General features: G+C 55.9%; 2 protein-coding genes and 1 long non-coding RNA gene across 8 annotated transcripts in view; 1 reads left to right on the forward strand and 2 right to left on the reverse strand.

Moving 5' to 3' along the window:
* Positions 1 to 2,725, reverse strand: part of MAPKAPK3 (MAPK activated protein kinase 3) — a 29,628-nt gene extending 26,903 nt beyond the window's left edge. Inside the window, exons 1-2 of one of the 4 annotated variants that reach the window (XM_005600613.4) lie at positions 2,506 to 2,725; positions 1,956 to 2,232 (exon numbers count right to left, since the gene is read on the reverse strand). In XM_005600613.4, the coding sequence (XP_005600670.1) occupies positions 1,956 to 2,180 (225 nt within the window). In that variant the 5' untranslated portion in view covers positions 2,181 to 2,232; positions 2,506 to 2,725. Of the gene's footprint in view, positions 1 to 1,955; positions 2,233 to 2,490 lie in introns of all 4 variants that reach the window. The other 3 variants (XM_070238818.1, XM_070238817.1, XM_070238819.1) reach the window with 3 other exon arrangements.
* A 664-nt stretch (positions 2,726 to 3,389) lies between these two features.
* LOC111768485 (uncharacterized) lies at positions 3,390 to 8,262 on the reverse strand. The gene is made up of 4 exons (XR_002800885.2): positions 7,619 to 8,262; positions 6,477 to 6,533; positions 4,750 to 4,862; positions 3,390 to 3,977 (listed from the first exon to the last, which is right to left on the reverse strand). It is a non-coding gene; the product is annotated as an uncharacterized lncRNA (long non-coding RNA).
* Positions 8,263 to 8,408: 146 nt separating this feature from the next.
* CISH (cytokine inducible SH2 containing protein) lies at positions 8,409 to 13,984 on the forward strand. 3 transcript variants are annotated; one of them, XM_001493420.6, is made up of 3 exons: positions 8,409 to 8,768; positions 11,939 to 12,159; positions 12,390 to 13,984. In XM_001493420.6, exons 1-3 carry the CDS (start codon positions 8,749 to 8,751, stop codon positions 12,920 to 12,922), a joined length of 774 nt encoding a protein of 257 aa, XP_001493470.2. In that variant the 5' UTR covers positions 8,409 to 8,748; the 3' UTR covers positions 12,923 to 13,984. The 3 variants fall into 3 exon arrangements, with proteins under 3 accessions (XP_001493470.2, XP_005600672.1, XP_005600673.1); XM_005600615.4 differs by having other exon boundaries at positions 8,410 to 8,993; XM_005600616.4 differs by lacking the exon at positions 8,409 to 8,768 and adding an exon at positions 9,949 to 10,196 and having other exon boundaries at positions 11,935 to 12,159.
* Positions 13,985 to 18,640: the final 4,656 nt, after the last annotated feature.

The raw sequence follows: 18,640 nt of genomic DNA on the forward strand, positions 1-18,640 counted from the left end.
TACCCCTTGAGGGCCAACTTAGGACCAGGTCCTGAAGGCCCAAAGCCATTAACCCTAGCCATGCTCACCCATAAAGCCTAAAAGGGTAGAGTAGGGGGTCTGTTCTAGGCCCGCCCCAGTTCCCAGTTGAGCACAGAGAAATCACTGAGGCCCTAGATTCAAGAGGAGGTGCTCTGGAAGTTGGTATAGTCAGAAGTTCCCCAAGTCACTTGTGAGACACAGCACCTATGGGGAAGGGCCTAGGCCCAACTCTGCTTAAAGCTGGTGCTTCCTGGTCCCACGAACTCCGGCCTCCCACTCTACCTGTGCCTCACTCAGCATCTGGAGCACCACAGGGGCTGGTCAGAGCTCAGCCCTGGCTCACAGGGCTAAAGCCTTGGTATTAAGAAGAGGTTCCCTGGCTTCAGTTGGCCCCTCACCCACCCAGACTGCCCCTGGACCCCGGAACAAGTGAAGGGGCTGAGATGGTGCTGAGGGAGGGGGTAGAGACTCTCACTTCTCACCCCCTTAGCCACTATCCCCCTCAGAAGAGACACCTTTTCCTGAAGGACTCAGAGAATCCTTTCCCTGGAGCTCCAAAAGGGTCTCCCAACCCGAACTCCACTGTTGGGTTAGTAGGTAAAGGAGCTGTGCCTGGGACCCAGCCTCACCAGTCCAGCCCTGAGCCTCCTCTGGACTCACCCTCGTGATCCCCTCCAAGACCACCCAGGGGAGATGATCCCTCTATCAGCCCGAGTGCCCCGGGAAAGACACAGGGAGCTGGGCTCAGGTCCCTGCTCAGATACTTGCAGACCCTGTGGCCTAAATAAGTTCTGTAGCCTCTCCAGGCCTGCACCAGGCCCTGAACCAATTACTCTGGGTGTGTCATCTCATTCCAAGCTCACATCAACCCCTTATCTTTCCCCCCCGAACAGAGGCAGAAACCTGGTTTCAAGAGTCCAGGACCCAGTCGAAGGTCATGGAGCTGGCAAATGCAGGCCAGAGATCAGAGCCACATCTGCAGGACTCTGAGCTTAGGCTCATAATTGCAGCACCTATAAAATGGGAAGATTCTTTGCTGTATTCCGACCTCCAGAAGCCACTCTCCTTGCCATGCTCTACCCATCCAGGTGGCTGCTGACACAAGCTGCAATTGAATAAAGTTCCCAGTGATGAAAAATTCAAGGGATTCCGGGTATAGGGTAGGGTCCCGGGCCCAGACCCAAGTGACTTAGGCCAGAACTACATTGGCTGGATCAGCCACCCCCAGAACTCCCCGGATTCCACCTGTATCAGTGAGGTCTTAGCCAGGCCTCCAGGGAGCCTGTGGTGTGACATGGCTAGATGGCTGGCCCACCCTCTGCCCAGGAACCAGGGTGAGTCAGGCTTGGGGCAGGGCCTGCCTCTTTCAACATGGGGTCAGTGACTCAGCTGGAGCCTATCAGCAGCCTCCTGCCCACAGGTGCGATGGGCACAAGCCCACCAGCCAGCCCTAGGAGGTTCACACCATTTCAGCCCAGGCAGGCAGGGGCCACAGAAGAAAAGTAGTTTCACCCCAAATCTTGGTGGGGACTCAGCCTCAGGGAGAGGGAAACTCAGACCCATTCCAGTCAGAAGATCTTCTCATGGAAGGAGCAGCTAAACTGAGCCAGGTCCCCCCTTAGGGCCCAACACATAGGCCCAGCCAGAACCTGAGTCAAGAGCCACTCCTTCCCTGCTTCCGGGTACAGCAGGTTTTACCCATCCTGACTCCACCCCTTGCTCCGCGGAACACCCTGAGTTTAGCTAGGCTAAGCCTCAGTTTCCCCATCTGTAAAGCAGGAAGGACCAGAAGCCTGACCTTACAGGGGAATATGAAAATGAAATGTGATACTGTGCATAAGAAGCTTAGCAGGGGCCCCGGACATATCGTGCACCCACAGGCCTCTGCTGTTGGGCCCTCTGGGTCACCCCCGCAGCGGTGAGGGGTCACTGACCTTCAGAGCACACTTCTGCCCTGTGCGCCGGTGGTAGCACTCGAGCACCTTGCCGTTCACGCCCAGGCCCAGGACCTGCTTGGACAACTGGTAGTCATCGGTCACTGCGTACTTCTTGGGCTCCCGCCGCCCCCCGAGAGCCGGAGCACCGGCTGAGCCGGGTCCGCAGGATGCACCTGGCGGGGGCGCGGGGCCCCCCTGCTCCTCTGCTGTCTCGACATCCATGGCCCCCGTGGGGCGCTCAGAGGCGGCCCCAGCCTGGCGCGTCCAGGGCCACCTAGGCGAGAGGAGAAGAGTGAGTTCCGCTCAGATTCCTCCTCGGATCGCCTGAGCCAGACTGGGCTGCAGGCCGGGGACAGGGCTGGGAATGTGGAGCGAACTGCCCGAGAGTGCGGACGCGCGGCAGGGGGCAGTGGTCGCGCAGCTGGGCGCAAGCGAGTCCAGCCCAGGCACCTGTCAAGAGGGAAGGGCGCCGGGAGCAGAGTGGCCGCGAGGTCCCGGGAGCGGGAGGTGGAGGGAACCAGCGAGGGCGTACCTGCCGAGAGCGTACCTGACGGCAGTGCACTTGGCTGCGGCGCCGGCGAGGGGCAGGGACGGCGGTCGCAGGAGCCGGCAGCCACGAGCTCCCTGAGCGGAGTCGCGCCGCCGGTGGCCCACGTGACCGTCCCCCCTCCCCCACTCGTCCCCGACTTGGGGCCGGGCTAGGTCAGCCTTAAAGGGCCAGGCAGGCCCCGGCAGGATGGGGCGGGGCAGAAGCCCTCGCGAGGCCCCGCCCCAGAGACGCGGGACAGAAATAGGGGGCGTGGCTTATCGAGGGGCGGAAACCTCGTAGGCTGTAGCAGCAGCTGGGCGAGACCGCGCGAGCTCAGCCAGGTCCCCCATGGGCAGTGCGAGCCTCAGATATTACTAGCGACCTAGCAAGTGACAGCGCAGGAAGTCTTGTTTCTCTTGGAACCTCAGGTAGCCATTTGAATTGGGTGTTTTCTCTGCACGGTGCCAGGCGGCCCTCCAACACTGGCGTGTGAGGCTTGCGACTTTAGTGGTGGCCCACCGCCCGCGTACCTGAAGTCTCAATTTTTGCCAACATGCCCCAATGAAATGGCATTTCGTTGTGATTCGCGTCTCTCTAGTCCCTGGTGGCTCTAGGCGTCTCCCTGGCACTGACATCTCTCCCCTCTGTGCATCTCCTTCTCACATCCGTGGCTTATTTTTCCCCTTGGGATACAGCGTTCTTAAACCAGAAATCCTAAATTCCCATTTGGTCAGATCCATCATTTTTTCACCTTATGCTGTGGGCTTTTGGTGTCGTGTTCACAAAGTCTTCTCCCCCCACTCCAGTGACAGATATTCTCCATTAGCTATGTGTTTCCCTTCCACATTTAGGTCTCTATTCTGAGAGACTATCTTACATATTTTGACCATATTTCGAGCCAGTTTTCCCATCACAGGCTGTTAAACAACTCTTATTTCACAAATGAGGAAACTGAGGCCCCCTGAGAGGAAACAACTCATCTAGAGCCGCAGGGGGTGTTGCTGTCTCCTGGGACAAATCTGTACTACCACTGCACATCTCTCCCACCCCCCTGAATTAGGTGGCTCGACTGGGACTGAGAAGGGGCAACTCAGGCAGGATCCCTGAGTGGGCCTCTGCTGTCATCTACAGGCCTCCAGCAGGACTGCAGGCACTGCGGCCTTGGTTTCACCCATAGGAGTCTGAGCCATTCTTCTAGCTTCAGGATTGGGGCCTGGTGATGTGGCGGTGGATGCCTGGGCTGCAGGTCCTGGAGAGTGGGCACCCACTGTGTGCAGACGTTGAGCTGGATGAGAGTGTGGGGGCTCTGTCTTGTCTCCTTGAGGTGACTTTCAAGCTAGCAGGGTTCGGTGAAACAGAAACCCTGATGATAGCCTTAACTGACCGTATTGAACCTTCTTTCAGATCAGATGCTGGGTGGGTGCTCTGCCTGGGCACCCCATGACCTCAGTGGGACTTGAGGAGGGAGGGTCATACGCATCCTACATGGTCTACAGGACAGACAGAAAAGACAAAGAGAAGCCCTGAGAGGTCAAGCCCTGCCCAAGGTCAGTAGTTATCACAGCATAGCCCCCATCCCAAACCCCCAAGAACAACCCCAGGGCCCAGCTCTCACCCTCAAACTATGCCCTCCTGTCATGTGCCTCCTTGCCCCCCTCCCACATCCACATGTAGAAACATACTCTCACGCACGTTCACATATGCACACATATATACACAATCATATGTTTACACCACACATGCACACACATTTATGCACAGCTGGACCCAGAAATCTCTGTCCCTGAGCCCCACCTGAGAATCTGATCCAAGATCTCAGAGCCTTGGAGGAAGCCCTGTGATCCAGAAGCATCTGCGGCTTAAAGACTGGAGACAAACCCTCCCTCTGGAGGCCACTGGTTTGGGCCAGGCAAACCTGAAGCTAAGCAGGTATTATTCTGGACAAGCAGGGTCCCACTCATAGCAGAGTGCTAGGCAGCTGAGGATGGAGGCTGGCTCCTTGTTCCTTCCAAGGGCAACTCAATATATGCTGTGGTCTTTGAGTTATCTTATTTTATAAAAATGGAGTTAGATTACAGTTGTCCTAAAAATGTTGTAATTGTATTTTTTAACTGGTCTCTTTTTTATATTAAAAAAATTTTTTTGAGGAAAATTAGCCCTGAGCTAACATCTGCTGCCAATCCTCCTCTTTTTGCTGAGGAAGACTGGCCATGAGCTAACATCCATGCCCACCTTCCTCTACTTTACATGTGGGACACCTACCCCAGCATGGCTTGCCAAGCGGTGCCATGTCCTCACCCGGGATCCGAACTGGCGATCCCTGGGCTGCCGAAGTGGAACGTGTGCACTCAACCGCTGCACCACCAGGCTGGCCCCTATATTAAAAAAAATTTTTTTTAGGAAGATTAGCCCTGAGCTAACTGGTGCCAATCCTCCTCTTTTTGTTGAGGAAGACTGGCCCTGAGCTAACATCCGTGTCCATCTTCCTCTACTTTTTATGTGGGACGCCTACCACAGCATGGCTTTTGCTAGGTGGTGCCATGTCCACATCCAGGATCCAAACCGGTGAACCCTGGGCCGCCGAGAAGCGGAAGGTGCGAACTTAACTGCTGTGCCACCCGGCTGGCTCCATAAATTTTTAATTGCATAAAACTTGCTTGTTATAATAAATTCAAACTATACAGAAATGTAAAAAGTAAGCAATGGCGATGCCTCTCCTCTTGCAGTCTCCATATCCAATGCCAGTGTTTACACAAGCACCACGTTCCCCACATGGGCCCATCAGAGATGTTTTACAACTGCTCACTTAACCTAGAAGAGTCAGGATGCATGATTTCCCCTCGCTACTCATGTTGCAGTAACCATCTGCCACATCCAACTGCACACTGATGGGAGGATTCAGTATTTGGGATGGCTAGGTTGGGGCAGGGGTGGGTTCATGGTGGCAGACTCTGCCACACAACCCTCCGTGATAGCTTTATGTCCAAGGGGATGGGGGCCAAGGCCTTTGGAATAGCTTACAGAGATGGGGGGTGGGGGGTCCAATGCGTGCCTAAGGGAGGAGGTACTGAATATACACCCCCAACCCCCCCATACATACACCTATGGACTATCCTTCCAGGAGAGGAGAGGCTGCACATGGTGAGAATGTAGAAACCAAATGAGCCAGACTTGGAGGAAGGCACTGCTGTGTATTCTCATGACCCATGCTGGGACTGTTCTGGGTAGGGAGGGGTAGGAAGATCCCGCAAGGCCAATCCCTGGAGTGCAGGGGAGGAGTTATCCTGGAAGGAAAAAATCTATGGTTGGAGCCGTCCCGTGGCTGAGTGGTTCAGTTCATGGATCCTGGGCGCAGACACGGCACTGCTCACCAAGCCATGCTGAGGTGGCATCCCACATGCTACAACTAGAAGGACCCACAACTAAAAATATACAACTATGCACCAGGGGGCTTTGGGGAGAAAAAGGAAAAATAAAATCTTAAAACAAACAAACAAACAAAAATATCTATGGAGATCTGGCAAGTGAACCCACAAGAGGAACTGCCACTAGCTGGAGGAATTGCCACTGGGTGGCAGTGTGGGCCCAGCAGTCAAAGCAGGGGTGCCAGCAGAGCAGCTAGGGCAGGAGAGGCGATAATGAGATGGCCAGAGGGACCCACAACACATGGGGCAGGCAGGTGCCTGGGGCAAAACAGGAGCACACCACAGGTGAGGTGCGTAACACTCAAATTCACAAAGGGTGGGTGGAGGGCAAAACGCTTGGGACCCTTTAGTTTACACACAGAACTGTGCAATCACTGATTTCTGTAGGGGACACTTTCAAGGGGACACCCATGGTGCTCTGACATTGACTGGCCTGGGGCAAGGAAGCGTCAATGAGAAGGTTAAAACTGGATCCTGAAGGACGCCTAAGAGTTGGCATGTCGCAGGTGCCTCAAGAGGAAGTGGGGGTGGGGGAAGGGCCCTGGGATCCAAGCCCCAACTCACCACTGGCTAGCTGTGAGATCTAGGGTACGGTATAACCTCTCTGTGCCTCTTCCTCACCTGTAAAGAGGGGACAATATGTAGTAGTTAGACAATGAAATGAAGCTAGAAATTCCTGAGAGTGCCTGGCACATGGTAAGCATTCAGTAAAACAGTCAAAGTTAGAGGGAGGTAGAAGAGTCTTGGGGTAGAGAGCTTGGGATTTGGCCCCATAGAGACCCAGGTTCAAATCCTAGCTCTGTTGCTTGGCAGTTGTGAAGCCCTTTTTTCTTCATTGTAATAGGACAGCAGACTTCCTACTGGAGAGACAGCACCTTACACAGAGGCCCCATGCTGGGCTCTCCAGGTGCCCCAGCCATCAAAGTGAGTGATGAGGTCTCCACATCAGCCCCCATCCCAAGAAACCACCTTCTGGCCTACTCAGAAGGGGCTCACAGGGCTACACTGAAGCTCAACTTCCCTTCTGGAAATTTACAGAGAAGTTGGTCCCCTGAAGTCATTTCTCATCTTAATTAATTATTGTTTCCTGTCTCACTGGGTTTTGCTGCTGGATCCCCTCTGTCCTCCTCCTCACCCCAGGCAGGGCAAGCTCAGCGCTGTCTGCCCTGGGAAAAGCCTGGATACTATCATTCAGGCTTCTGAACACTGCCAGGAGTCTGTCATCCTTGCCAGGGGAACCTGACGTTTACCTTCTTTCTGGGGAACCTGGGGGTATACACTGGGCAGTGAGGGGAAGTGGACCCTGCCACCTGCCCAATTCTCTCCCTCTCCTTTTGGCCTAAAGACTTGGAGGAGGTGTGCACAGCCCCTATGGCCTTTCCAGATGCTCCCTGGTGAATGCAGTGAACTGGGAAAAGGTGGAGTGGGTGGGGGGTAGAAGCATGCACTTCTGACTTGGCATTGGGATCAAACTCTGGCCCTGTTATTTCCTAGCAAGGCATTTTGTTCCTCGGGGCTCAGTCTTCTCATCTACATAATGGGGGCAATAACAGCTGTTGAGGATCAAACACAGCAACTGCTTCATGTAGATTGCAGCAGGTGTCCTTGCTCCATCCCTCTATCTTTATCCTCCTAACTTCAGTTTATCTCTGTGTGTTTGGAGCTCCAGGTCTCTTTCTCACATTTGGGGGCAGGGGACCACCAACCCAGAGACACATGTGGACTGTCCTGTGGGGTCAGCTAGAGCTGACCATCCGTGCCTGCCTCTCCAAGTCGGTAGTCACTTCTTCCCTGGCTGGCGGCCGGCCAGAGGCCAGCGTGGGGCCGAGACTGGATGGCCCTGCCTGGTGCACAAGGTTGGGATGTGCCTTCACACCCATCTCTTTCAGAGAAATCGTTCTCTCCCGGATTCTTTTGGCTGTGGTGGCCGCAGGCTTGACCCCCGTGGATCTGCTCAGGGCCATCGTTGATCTAAGGCCTCCCCCTGCACTCCTCCCCGGGCCGTGTCTCTCTCCAAACCCCACCCCAAGCCACCCACTTTCCCACCGTCCCACAAAGAGTACGGGGGGCGGGATCCAAGCGCGGCCCAGAGGGGGCGCTTCACACCAGACAGACCGCCTTGCAGTAGCCGCTAGCTGGGAGGACAGGCCCACGACCCCGCCCTCGCGCTGCCACTGGTTCTGCAGAGAGATAAGGGGCCCTGTGCCCGACGAAGCGGAGCGCCCAAAGGAAGTCTGGACTCGGGGTGGGGGTGGGGGTGGGGGGGAGAGGTAGGACCCCTGCCCCTCTCCCTCCCCATCCCTGGCCTTCTTCAACTGGGTCTTTCACTACTGGTCTCTTGGTTACGCTCAACGCCGCTGGGTCACGTCCGCCTCGGATTCACGCACTGCAATTGGCCCGCCCTGGCCACTTGGCTCCGCCTCCTCCGAGGCGATTGGTCGGCGCGTGTGGCCCCGCCCTATTTTCCTGGAAAGTTCTTGGAAATCTGTCAAAGGTGTTTCCTTTAGTCACCCTCCGCCCCAGACGCAGGAGCTGACACCTCCCCACCGCGCCCCTCCCCAGTCCGGCAGCACAGGCGGCGGTTCTAGGAAGACGTCGCTTCCGGGAAGGGCTGGGACACAGAGGACAAAAGATTAGGTGGCTCGCCCAGCCCCGCCCTCCCGGCCCTGCCCGCCCCCCGCGTCCTCCTGGCCCGCCCGTGCTGCCGCCTCTCAGTCCCTGCCCGCCGCCTGTGCGCCCCGGGAGCCTGCCCTACGAGTGCGATCCGCGCCCGCTGGCTCCCTCCAGCCGCCGCCGTCCGGCCGAGCCCCAGCTCCGGAGCTGCCGCTGCCGGGACATGGTCCTCTGCGTTCAGGGGTAAGCGCGGCTCTGTGCTCCCGCCCAGCCTCCGCGCCCGAACACCGGGGAGTACCGGCCTCATGCTAGCTGCCGGGTATTGAGAGGACTTGACGGGTCGGAGATGACCTGGCGCGGAAGGACTTCGGGAGTGACAACAGGGAATGGTGACAACACCGTCACCACCTCTACTCGCACTGTGGGTAGGGCAACTGTGAGGTCGGCTGGCGACAGGAGGAACACAGGGTGAGCTAAGCCTGGGTTCTGGCTGGAGCAGGTGGACGCCAACGGCAGCGCGTCCTCCAAGACGTGGCTCACCTGCCCAGACCCCCTTCTGGGCTCAGAGCGCTCTACCCTAGCCTGCCAGCCACACGACCTAGTGGTGACCTTGGGCCAGCCCTTGCCCCTCTCTATCCTGTCATCCACTCTCCTGCCGTGGGCTAGCAAATTAGGCTCTTCTTGGGAAGCCAGCCTGAGATCTTTGCCTCTCCCCAGGCTGACCTACTGACCAGCAGTTCTTGGAAAAGTCTGGATTTGGCCTGGTCCTTCCTGGGGTACCCCTACCATCGCCTCACCCCACCTCTCAGCCCAGCCTGGGATCCCATTGTGAGAAAGACTTCAGCTTCTGTCTCCCTTCTCCAGTTTCCCAAAGACTTGTGGAGGTGGGGTGAGAGCTAATAAGACAGAGTCTTGGCTTCAGCTGAGCATTCTTGGCATATTCCTTCCACCCAGAGCCTCAGCGTCCCCTTCATCAGAGGAGTCTGATGCTCTCCAGACTGATCTGACAGGAATTCAGAAAACTCCAGGGAGAGAGAAAGGAGATATGCCTGGGTGCTCCACACCCAGGGAGAGCCGGGTGGCCCAGTGGCTGCTATCAGAACTGGCGTGGTACCGAGTGAGGAAGGGTGGAAGGTGGGGCAAGGCTGAAGTGCCCCTTGCTCTGAGCAGTCCTGTTTCTAGGGAGGAAACCTGGAGGTGCCAGGAAAACTGTCCTGTAATTCTCCCTGATTGTCTCCAGCATCAACCTTCCTCCTCTCTGAATTTCGGGACTCCTGAACACTTCCCCCACTACTGCCTTCCTCCTCGGACCCTCCCAGTTTCTGGGTCCCACACTCTTTTTCACTTTGCTCCAGCTGAAATTCCGCTTGGAGCCTCAGAGCGCATGTTGGGTGTCAGGGAGTAAGATTTTTAAGACCACACACAGAGCCACAGACCAGCTGGTGCCCTCTTGGGGTAGCGGGCAGGGATTCCCAACTGTAGGTTTGGGCTGCTAGCTTTGCTGAGGGTTCCTCCCTCGGGGTTGAGCGTGCCCCACTGGCATGCGTCCCCAGGCAGGACTCACAGGCTGGGCTCCACAGCAGGCACACACACGTACAGGCCACCCACACCTGGAACACACCAGCCACCTCCCCTGCCATGACGATGACACAGCCCTGGACACACCTCTCCTCAGATACACAGTCACTCACCAGGAGCCTGTGGAGACCAATATAGCCACTCACACACCTACACACCGTATCGGCCCCAGAGGTGCCCAGGCCCTCATGTGCCCTGCTAAACTGCCTGGACATGGCTACCCCCAGAGGTTCTGGCCTGACCACCTAGCTACTACCATGCTCCTGGAAGGCTCCTGGGCCTGAGCTGAACTCTGGGCCCCAGCAGGCAGGCCACAAGTCAGTTCCCTGGAACTCAGCCTCCAGCTCCCCGAGTGGGATTCCAGAGCTCCCATAGTGCAGCCAGGTTGGGTGTGGAAAAGTATTAGGCAGGCTTTGGTGTGCCAGGGTCTTGCTGCCCCTTCTCCTCATGAGTGGGCATGGGGCCCTGATTTGTTAAAATCTTCTAAGGGTCACCTATAACCTACACTGTCAGATCTGACTCCTCTATCTGGTTCCTGCCATCAGTTCCTGCCTACCTCTTCCTGCCTTGTAAGCACTACCTGGGACCGTTTACCCTTGTTGTCATCTCTGCCCAGAATGCCTCCCCCTCCTTCCTTTGACCTGGCAGACTCAGCTCAGGAGCAGGCAGACCCTGACTCCCCAATGACACTTTTGCTTTTCTCACTTGGGTTATAAGTTCTCCTTTAGGGCAGGGCCCATGGTTTCATTATCTTTGTTTTCAAAGGCCCAGCAGGGGACCAGCCTGAGGATGTATTTTGTGAGGAGGGAGGGAGGACCAGCGCTCTCTTCCTTGGCAACCAGGGCCATGCCCTGCTTCTCACTCCCAGGAAGCCCCAGGATCACCATGCTGGCTGGGTGGGCTTACCCTAGAGGGAAGCTACTGCTCTGTTTGAGGCCAACTCAGCAACCCAGGCGTAGCCATCTAAGAATACCAGTGGCCGCACCCGTCAGTATCTGGGGTGGTAGGACCCCTCATTGCAGGGTGGAAATTGAGGCCTAGTGAAGGGCAAGGTGTGTAAAATATCATAGAGCCTAGTACAGCTGACTTGCCAGGGTGGGATCTGGAATGTAGGATGAGTACCCTGCCCTTTGGTGGGAGCTCATATTTATGGGAGGTGGGACTTGCCAGTGCCTTTATAGGCCACTGTCCACCTCAGAGCTTGGGCTTGGAGGAACAGAGAACAGGAGTCTCCCCTGTTTGGGGAGATTGTTCCAGCCTCTAAGTCCTGGCCAGTGTGGACCCAGGTCCCTGTGACAGATACTCTTATCTGTGGGGAGGTAGCAGCATGTGACCTCAGGCCTCCTACCATAATCTTGAGGCCTCTCTGGAGGACCCCACACAGGCCCATCCCATGACCCAACCAGAACCAGTGCCATTTAATCAGCCCACCTCAGCCAGGAGGGCACCAATGTGAGGCTTCTTTGCACTGGATCCTATCAGTGTGGTGGGGACGCTAACTGGCCACTGTGAGCTAGAAATGCCTATAGTTAATGATCCGTGTTTTTGGTTAGTGCAAAACAGAGAAAGAGAGAGTACTGTTTAATAAATGCAGGAGGGTGGAGAAGTCTCTTTCAAAAGAGGACAACATGTATGGGAAGCCATCAAGGGGCCTTTTGTGATGACAAGTAGGAGGTGAAGTACTGGTCTCATTGAGCCCCTGGGTGGGCAGAGGGGAAACAGGCTCAGAGTAAGATGAACTGGCCAGATGTCATGTGCCAGTCTTGGGTGTAGGTGATTTCTGGAAATGGGGAGAGAACCGGGCCTCCATTCACTGCCCATCCACCCTCTTCTAGACCTTGTCCTTTGCTGGCCGTGGAGCAGATTGGGCAACGGCCCCTGTGGGCCCAGTCCCTGGAACTGCCTGAGCCAGCTATGCAGCCTTTGCCTGCTGGGACCTTCTTGGAGGAGGTGGTAGAGGAGACCCCAGCCCAGCCAGAGAGTGAGCCCAAGGTGCTGGACCCCGAGGAAGATCTGCTGTGCATAGCCAAGACTTTCTCCTACCTTCGGGAATCCGGTGAGTCTGAGGAGGGAGACAGGCCTTGCCCTGGGAAGTCTGATAGGGGAAGCTTGGCTTTGCCTGTTGAGTCTGATTTGGGAGGCATGCCCCTGCCCAGGAGAGTCTGCTGGAAGAGGTACAGCCCTGCCTAGAAAGTGGGAAGGGGGAGACAGAGCCCTGCCCTGGTTTGGTGTCCCCAGCTAATTTCCACTGTGACCAGTCTCTCGGTCCCCTCTTCACTTGCCTAGGTTGGTATTGGGGTTCCATTACTGCCAGCGAGGCCCGGCAACACCTGCAGAAGATGCCAGAGGGCACATTCCTAGTACGGGACAGCACTCACCCCAGCTACCTGTTCACTCTGTCAGTCAAAACCACTCGCGGCCCCACCAATGTGCGCATTGAGTACGCCGACTCCAGCTTCCGTCTGGACTCCAACTGCCTGTCCAGGCCACGCATCCTGGCCTTCCCAGATGTGGTCAGCCTTGTGCAGCACTATGTGGCCTCCTGTGCTGCTGACACCCGAAGTGACAGCACTGAGCCTGCACCCACCCCGGCCTTGCCTACCCCTAAGGAAGATGCACCTGGTGACCCAACGCTGCCTGCCCCTGCGGCCACTGCTGTGCACCTAAAACTGGTGCAGCCCTTTGTGCGCAGAAGCAGTGCCCGCAGCCTGCAGCACCTGTGCCGCCTTGTCATCAACCGTCTGGTGGCCGACGTGGACTGCCTGCCACTGCCCCGGCGCATGGCTGACTACCTCCGACAGTACCCTTTCCAGCTCTGACTCAGCCAAGCATCCGCCTAGCCTTACCCAGCCATCCCCTAGAGACACTGGGCCCAGCTGGACTTGGGCTCCCACTGTCCCTCCTCCCGTCATCCTGGTGCCTGCATGGATCTGGCAGGAAGAGCCAGCAGGAGCAAGGCTGGAGGTGAGGGGTAGGGGGAAGTGTCACACAACTTGGAGGTTGTGCCCCCAGCTCCCATGTGGCTCCATTTTGGTGAGCCATGTGTCAGAAGAGAGGGAGACAGGCAGGACCTCGTCTTACCCTGTGGGCTGGGCACAGGTTTGCTGTGGCCTCCTGAACTATGTGGACTTTCCTAACCCTGGTTTCTTAGTCCATAGGGTGGGGCGGGCCCCCTCCTTCCAGCCAGCCCATCTCAGGGAGGTTGGCAGCCAGAGGAACTGAGGTTGACAGTGACAGTCCCCTGGAGCAGGGGAGCAAGCCGGGCTGGGGACTGCACAGTTATATAGTATTTATTTATTTATTCTTGGGTTGGTCTCAGGGTAAGCCAACCCCACCTCTCAGCCCTGAGCCCTGAGTGCTCTGGAGACTCCAGCTCTGCCCCAGCTTCTCTGGTTCCTCCCTACGGAGAGCCCCATCCTGAGACATGTTGCTGGACCCAAGGCAGTCCTGGAAGTCCTGGCACTGACCCACCTGCCTGTCAATGTGTCCACCTTCTTCTGCCCGCAGCCCTGTTTTAGGAGGGTGAGTGAATGGACAAGAAATTGGAACCAAAGTGTCAGTTTCCAGCAGAGCCTGCCTTCCACCCTCTTGCAGGGCAGAGCTCCATCTGCGCAGAGCTGGTCTTGCTGGGGTACAGGCCCCACGTGAGCGCATGTGCTGTGTCAGGAAAGCGGGTGCTGGTTGAAGGGCTGCCGCTCGCGCTCTGCTGGGGCTGCTTCCTGCCCGGGAAGGTGCCTGCACGTGAGAAAGGGGAAGAAATACATACCTGATAAGATTTTATAAAATAATTATTACAACAAAAAAAAGTTTGGTAGTCTTTTTCTTCCACTGATTTTTCTGTAATCACAATAAAACCGTACCTTTCATTTAAGGAACACCCATTGGGGCCTCTTTTGAGTTCTGTACATAGTTTGTCCCCTTTGATCTTATTATCACTATCCTCAGCTTTACATCTGAGTCAGCCGAGGCCTAGAGACCTTATATGGCTGAGCAGGCCCTGCCGGGGGAACCATTATAAAATAGATGGGACAGGGAACAGCCTTCCTCTCATTCCCCTTTGTTCCCCTTGGAGGATGGGAGGCAGGAGGTGAAGGCCAGTTAGATTTCCTGCAGAGTCACTGCCCAGGTCACTGCCAGGTGGCGGGTGGACAGAGGAGCACCAGACCTGAAAGATGTGTAAACAGGAGATGCCAATTAAAGATTGAAAGTAGAGAATTCTGGGGGATGAGTGATGTGGACCACTCCTGGGGGTAGCATATTTGAGATGAGGCCAACAGTCAGAGGAATCAGGGCCAGCCATTCCGGGGAGAAGGTACAGGTCATGTGAAATCACCAGGGCGTGACTGGGAAGCTCATATTCCTGACCATAGAGAGGCCTGGGGAGGGGTCATTCTGTGCTGTGGGGAAGAATAGTTGAGTTGGGGATAGTGGCCAGTAAGCTGGCAGGGCCTGGCCTGAGGTGGAGGCTGGTGGGGTTCTGGCCCAGGCTGGTTGGAGTTGGGGGACCCTCTTCTCTCATTCAGGGTCCTGCACACCAGAAGTGGGTGGAAGAGCCATTAAAATGAAAACTCTCCATTATCTGATGATCTGACTTTGGAATACTTCAGCCTATAATCCCACTACATCCTGAAATTTTCTGCAGCTTTACTTAAATACATCATAAGAAAGCTCCTCTGAACCTCATTCATAGCCTTCTAACCCTTATTTTAGAAATGGTTCTAACCTTCCTGTTTTCTTAGCCCTTAGATAGTTAGAAGTTGCAGATTAGAAAAGGCAAATCCTGGCAGATTGAGAGCAGGGAGGTGTGAAGAGTGACATGTTGATAACAAGGAGGAGGCAGGAAAGGATAAAAAGCAAGAACTATGGAGGCACAGCACCTTGGGGGACATGGAGATAGTCATGGCAAAGAATGGAGTTGATGCTGGGGGAGAGTGAGCCAGAGGTAGATGAGGGCTGCTTTTACTGGGAGTGGTGCCCAGGCCCCAAATATCCAAGCTGGCACTTTATCTGCTGCTAACTGCAGGGCCTGATGGCACACTTCCTCCAGGTCACCGTGGCCCTGCCAGGGATGTCTGTGGTTCTTCATTGCTTCAGCCTGGATCCCAGCCCTTTTCTGACTCCCAAAATGCCTGAGTTGGCCCCTCAGTCTGCTCCATTCCCAGATCTAAGTCACCCAGAGGGCGAGTAGTGGACACAGAGGAGCCAAAGGCAGGCTGTTCCCTAGCTGGTGCTGTGTAGCCTAGACAGAAAGCTGCTGTAGCAAGAAAAGCCCAGAAACTCTTCATTGTCCATAGAGGGGGACACATCTCAGGAGGCCTGCCAGGTGCTGGCAACGGACAGTGCTTTACACCCTCTGTAGTGCTCACCACAACCCTGGGAGTGGGTCTAAATATTACCCATACTCCATGGGTAAGGAAACTGAGGCCCAGAGAGGGCAAGGGACTGGCTAAGGAAGTGAGGCACAGAACAGAGCTAACCCTGAGGGGTCCCAACTGCCCATCTGCCCCTGGCCTGCTACATGAGATGGCAAGAACAGGCAGCCACAGTGGCAGCTTTCAGGAGAGTTGCTCTTGGACATTGGTTTTATGCCTGTGTCCCTGCATGCTAGGGTCTCTGGAGCCAGTGGCATGGCTAAGAGAATCCTATCCTCCTCACCCTTGCCTCAGCTCAAGCCAGGGTCCAACTCTTGCCTGGGGAGGGGCTGCCAGCTACTTCTGACCTCTGATATTTTTCTGCTTCAATCTTCTTTTCGTGTTTCCCAATCAGGGGAGTGAGTGATGCCTGCCTAGGACAGGGGCAAGTGAGGGCATGCCTTCGGGCCCCAGACCCAGCCTAACAGATGCTGAAAATCCGCTAGGCAATGCACTTACCCCTGGGTGGTTCTGAGCTAGGAAAAGGGGCATGCCCTGCTGACACTGGCTGGGGAGAAAGAGGAGCCATCTGGTGGGCTCACAGAACCCTGCACAACATACAGACGGTAACTGATGGCAACCCTTTACTGACTGAGTCCTTTACCAGCACACATGTTCCTTGGGCACCAATTGGGTCAGACTCCAGCTAGACCCTGGATGCACAGCAGGGAACAAGACAGACACAGTCCCCATCCTTGTGGGATTCATGGGCTGGTGGGCAAGAGACAATGAACAAGTGAACAAATGGGCGCTCAGGAAGGTTTTGAGAGTGTGACAAAAGCACACCAGTGGGCAGGGCAGAGAGTGGCTTTGGGTGTGGGGACATTGCTGCAGATGAGAGGGTCAGGGAAAGCTGTGGAACAGAGTGGCACTGAACCTGGACGGACAACTTAGGGAAAGGACATCCCAGGTAGAAGGAACCACCAAAGCAATGGCCCCGAGGCAGGAACAAACCTGGTGTGATCAGGAGTAAGGAGTCTGGAATGGCTGCCCAGGAAGGCTGAGGAGGTAGAGGAAGGGTGGAGAGGATAGGGGGGCACGTGGATTTTATTCTGGTGTGTGGAGCGCCTCTTCAGAGTTTAGCAGGGAAATGCTGTGATCCAATGCTCATTTCTAAGGGGTGAACCTGTCAGTTGGGCAGGGATGGCCCCACAAGGGCCTGGGGGCAGGAGGCCAGACAGGAGTTTAAGAGGTATGGGATATGGCAGGGTAGGGTGTGAGAGGGAGGAGGAGGTGAAGGCTGCAACGTTGTGATCCTGGGCTGGCTTCGTGCCCCTTGAGTTCTCACGCAGGCTTGCACACCAGCAGAGGTTGTCCCGATTCACAGCAGAAGAGGTAAGACTAAGAGATGTGGTGGCTTTTTCAGGGTCACACAGCTTGTGAGGGGGAGAGCCAGGGTTCAAACCCTGATTCAAGACCTTGCTTGTGTAACCACTGCTCTGCTCTGCCTCCCAGGGGCTGGCATGCTGAAGCCTTGGCCCCCGCAAGGTGCTGAGAGCATGCAGAAGGGGCAGGGTGATTCAGGAGGGCTTTCTGGAGGACAGGGGCTGGGACTGGAGGATTCTACCAGACCACAGGGAGGAGAGTTTGGCGTTTGATCCTGCATGGTGTCCCTCCCTGAACTCACAACACCCTTCTGGAATGACTTTGGAACAGAGATGCCACTAGGTCATCCAGGTTTCTCTCATCAGTGAGAGGTCTTGCTGGGATGCTTCGACCACGATCACCAAGTGTCCTAACACCCCCTGGATCATCAGGGCCCTTGCACCGGGGCCCTTGCACCTGGGCCCAGCTTTTAATCTGCCCACTGAGCAAGTCTTGCTGGGCTGAACACAGGTCTGAATAGGGCCGAGGGCATGACTGGGCTGCTTCCACTCTCAGCTGGGAGCCGTCTCACCCTGCACAGCTGCCCACAGTAAAGTGGAGGGGCAAGGGGCCTGAAACAAGGCCTGAACAAGAAGGCAGGAGGATTCTGGGGACCTCCCAAAGGACTTCTTCCTCCAGCAGTGGAGCCTGTGCAGGTTTGGGCAGCCCTGTCATACCAACCTGTTAGACCAGTTTTAATATAAAGCAGGTTTGGGCTTTGCCAGAAATTCAACAGCCTCTCATGGCAAATGTGTCCTCCCCACCCCTGACTGCAGGGTGTGGGGCCCCGTCCCCAACTGCCAGCTACCCAAGGGGTCACTCCAATGGTCACTCTGGGCAGCAGGCTAAGGCTCCCACATCTGAGACTCAAGATAGAGGAAGTCCCTGGAGGTTCAAACCTGGCTAGCACCCCCAATCCCCACCCCTGGTTTTACCCCAACCTCCCCTCCAGTCTGGGCTATGAACTGTGCACTTGGTTCTAGGAGTTTCCTTCAACTTCACTGAACTTCAGAAGATTCCTTGCCTGTGAAGTGGGGAGAGTGACAGCACCTCTCAGAGGGGGGATGGGAGGCCCAGGAGGATTTATGAGGTGGTGCTGAGGAGAGCCTGATAGGGTTCAACCTGGCAGCTGCTGCAGCTGTCATTGTAATATTCCTTGTCCACTATTTTAATCCCGTTTGAGAGGTGGGCCTGGCAGGTGTCGATGACCCTTGAGGTCCCCATGGGGGCTGCAGAGGAGCTGGGCTGGAACTCCCCTGAGCTATAAACAGCCCTTCTCCCCATCAGCTCTAATGCTGCCCTCCAAGCCCATCCCTCCATCCTCAGGCATCATTCGTCAACTTAGGGCTTGGGTTCTAGTCCTGGGGAACAGACACTTTGGTCTGGTCTCTGCATGGGCTGGAGTGGAGGTGAGGCCAGCCCAACCTTCTAGCAACTTCTCTGACAGCTCCAGTAGAGAGTAAGCCATCTGCTACCCTTGCCCTAGACGTTGGGGTGGGTCTCCCTCAGGCCTATTACTCTCCCAGCTCTCAGTAGTCTGTGCCCTCAGAGATGAGTTACAGGTGAAGGAGGTAAGCTGGGCAGGTGACTCTGGGTCTGTCCCTCATTTCAAAGATGCAAGCCTGAGACCCATAGAGGCAAAGTAGCTTGTCCACAGTCACCCAGAGAGGAAGTGGGCATATGGGGTTAGAGCCGGGGTCTTTGAATCCCAGGCCAGGGCTTGTCCCCCTCATCCTACAATTGTGAACTGGAGTCTGCTGC

This window comes from Equus caballus, chromosome 16, assembly GCF_041296265.1.
Source record: "Equus caballus isolate H_3958 breed thoroughbred chromosome 16, TB-T2T, whole genome shotgun sequence".
NCBI lineage: Eukaryota > Metazoa > Chordata > Mammalia > Perissodactyla > Equidae > Equus > Equus caballus.

Coding starts and splice junctions, on each gene's coding strand:
- CISH (XM_005600616.4), top strand. CDS start 10,067: ATGCGTCCCCAGGCAGGACTCACAGGCTGGGCTCCACAGCAGGCACAC. Junction 10,197..11,934: donor AGCCCTGGACACACCTCTCC/TCAGATACACAG, acceptor ATCCACCCTCTT/CTAGACCTTGTCCTTTGCTG. Junction 12,160..12,389: donor CTCCTACCTTCGGGAATCCG/GTGAGTCTGAGG, acceptor TCACTTGCCTAG/GTTGGTATTGGGGTTCCATT.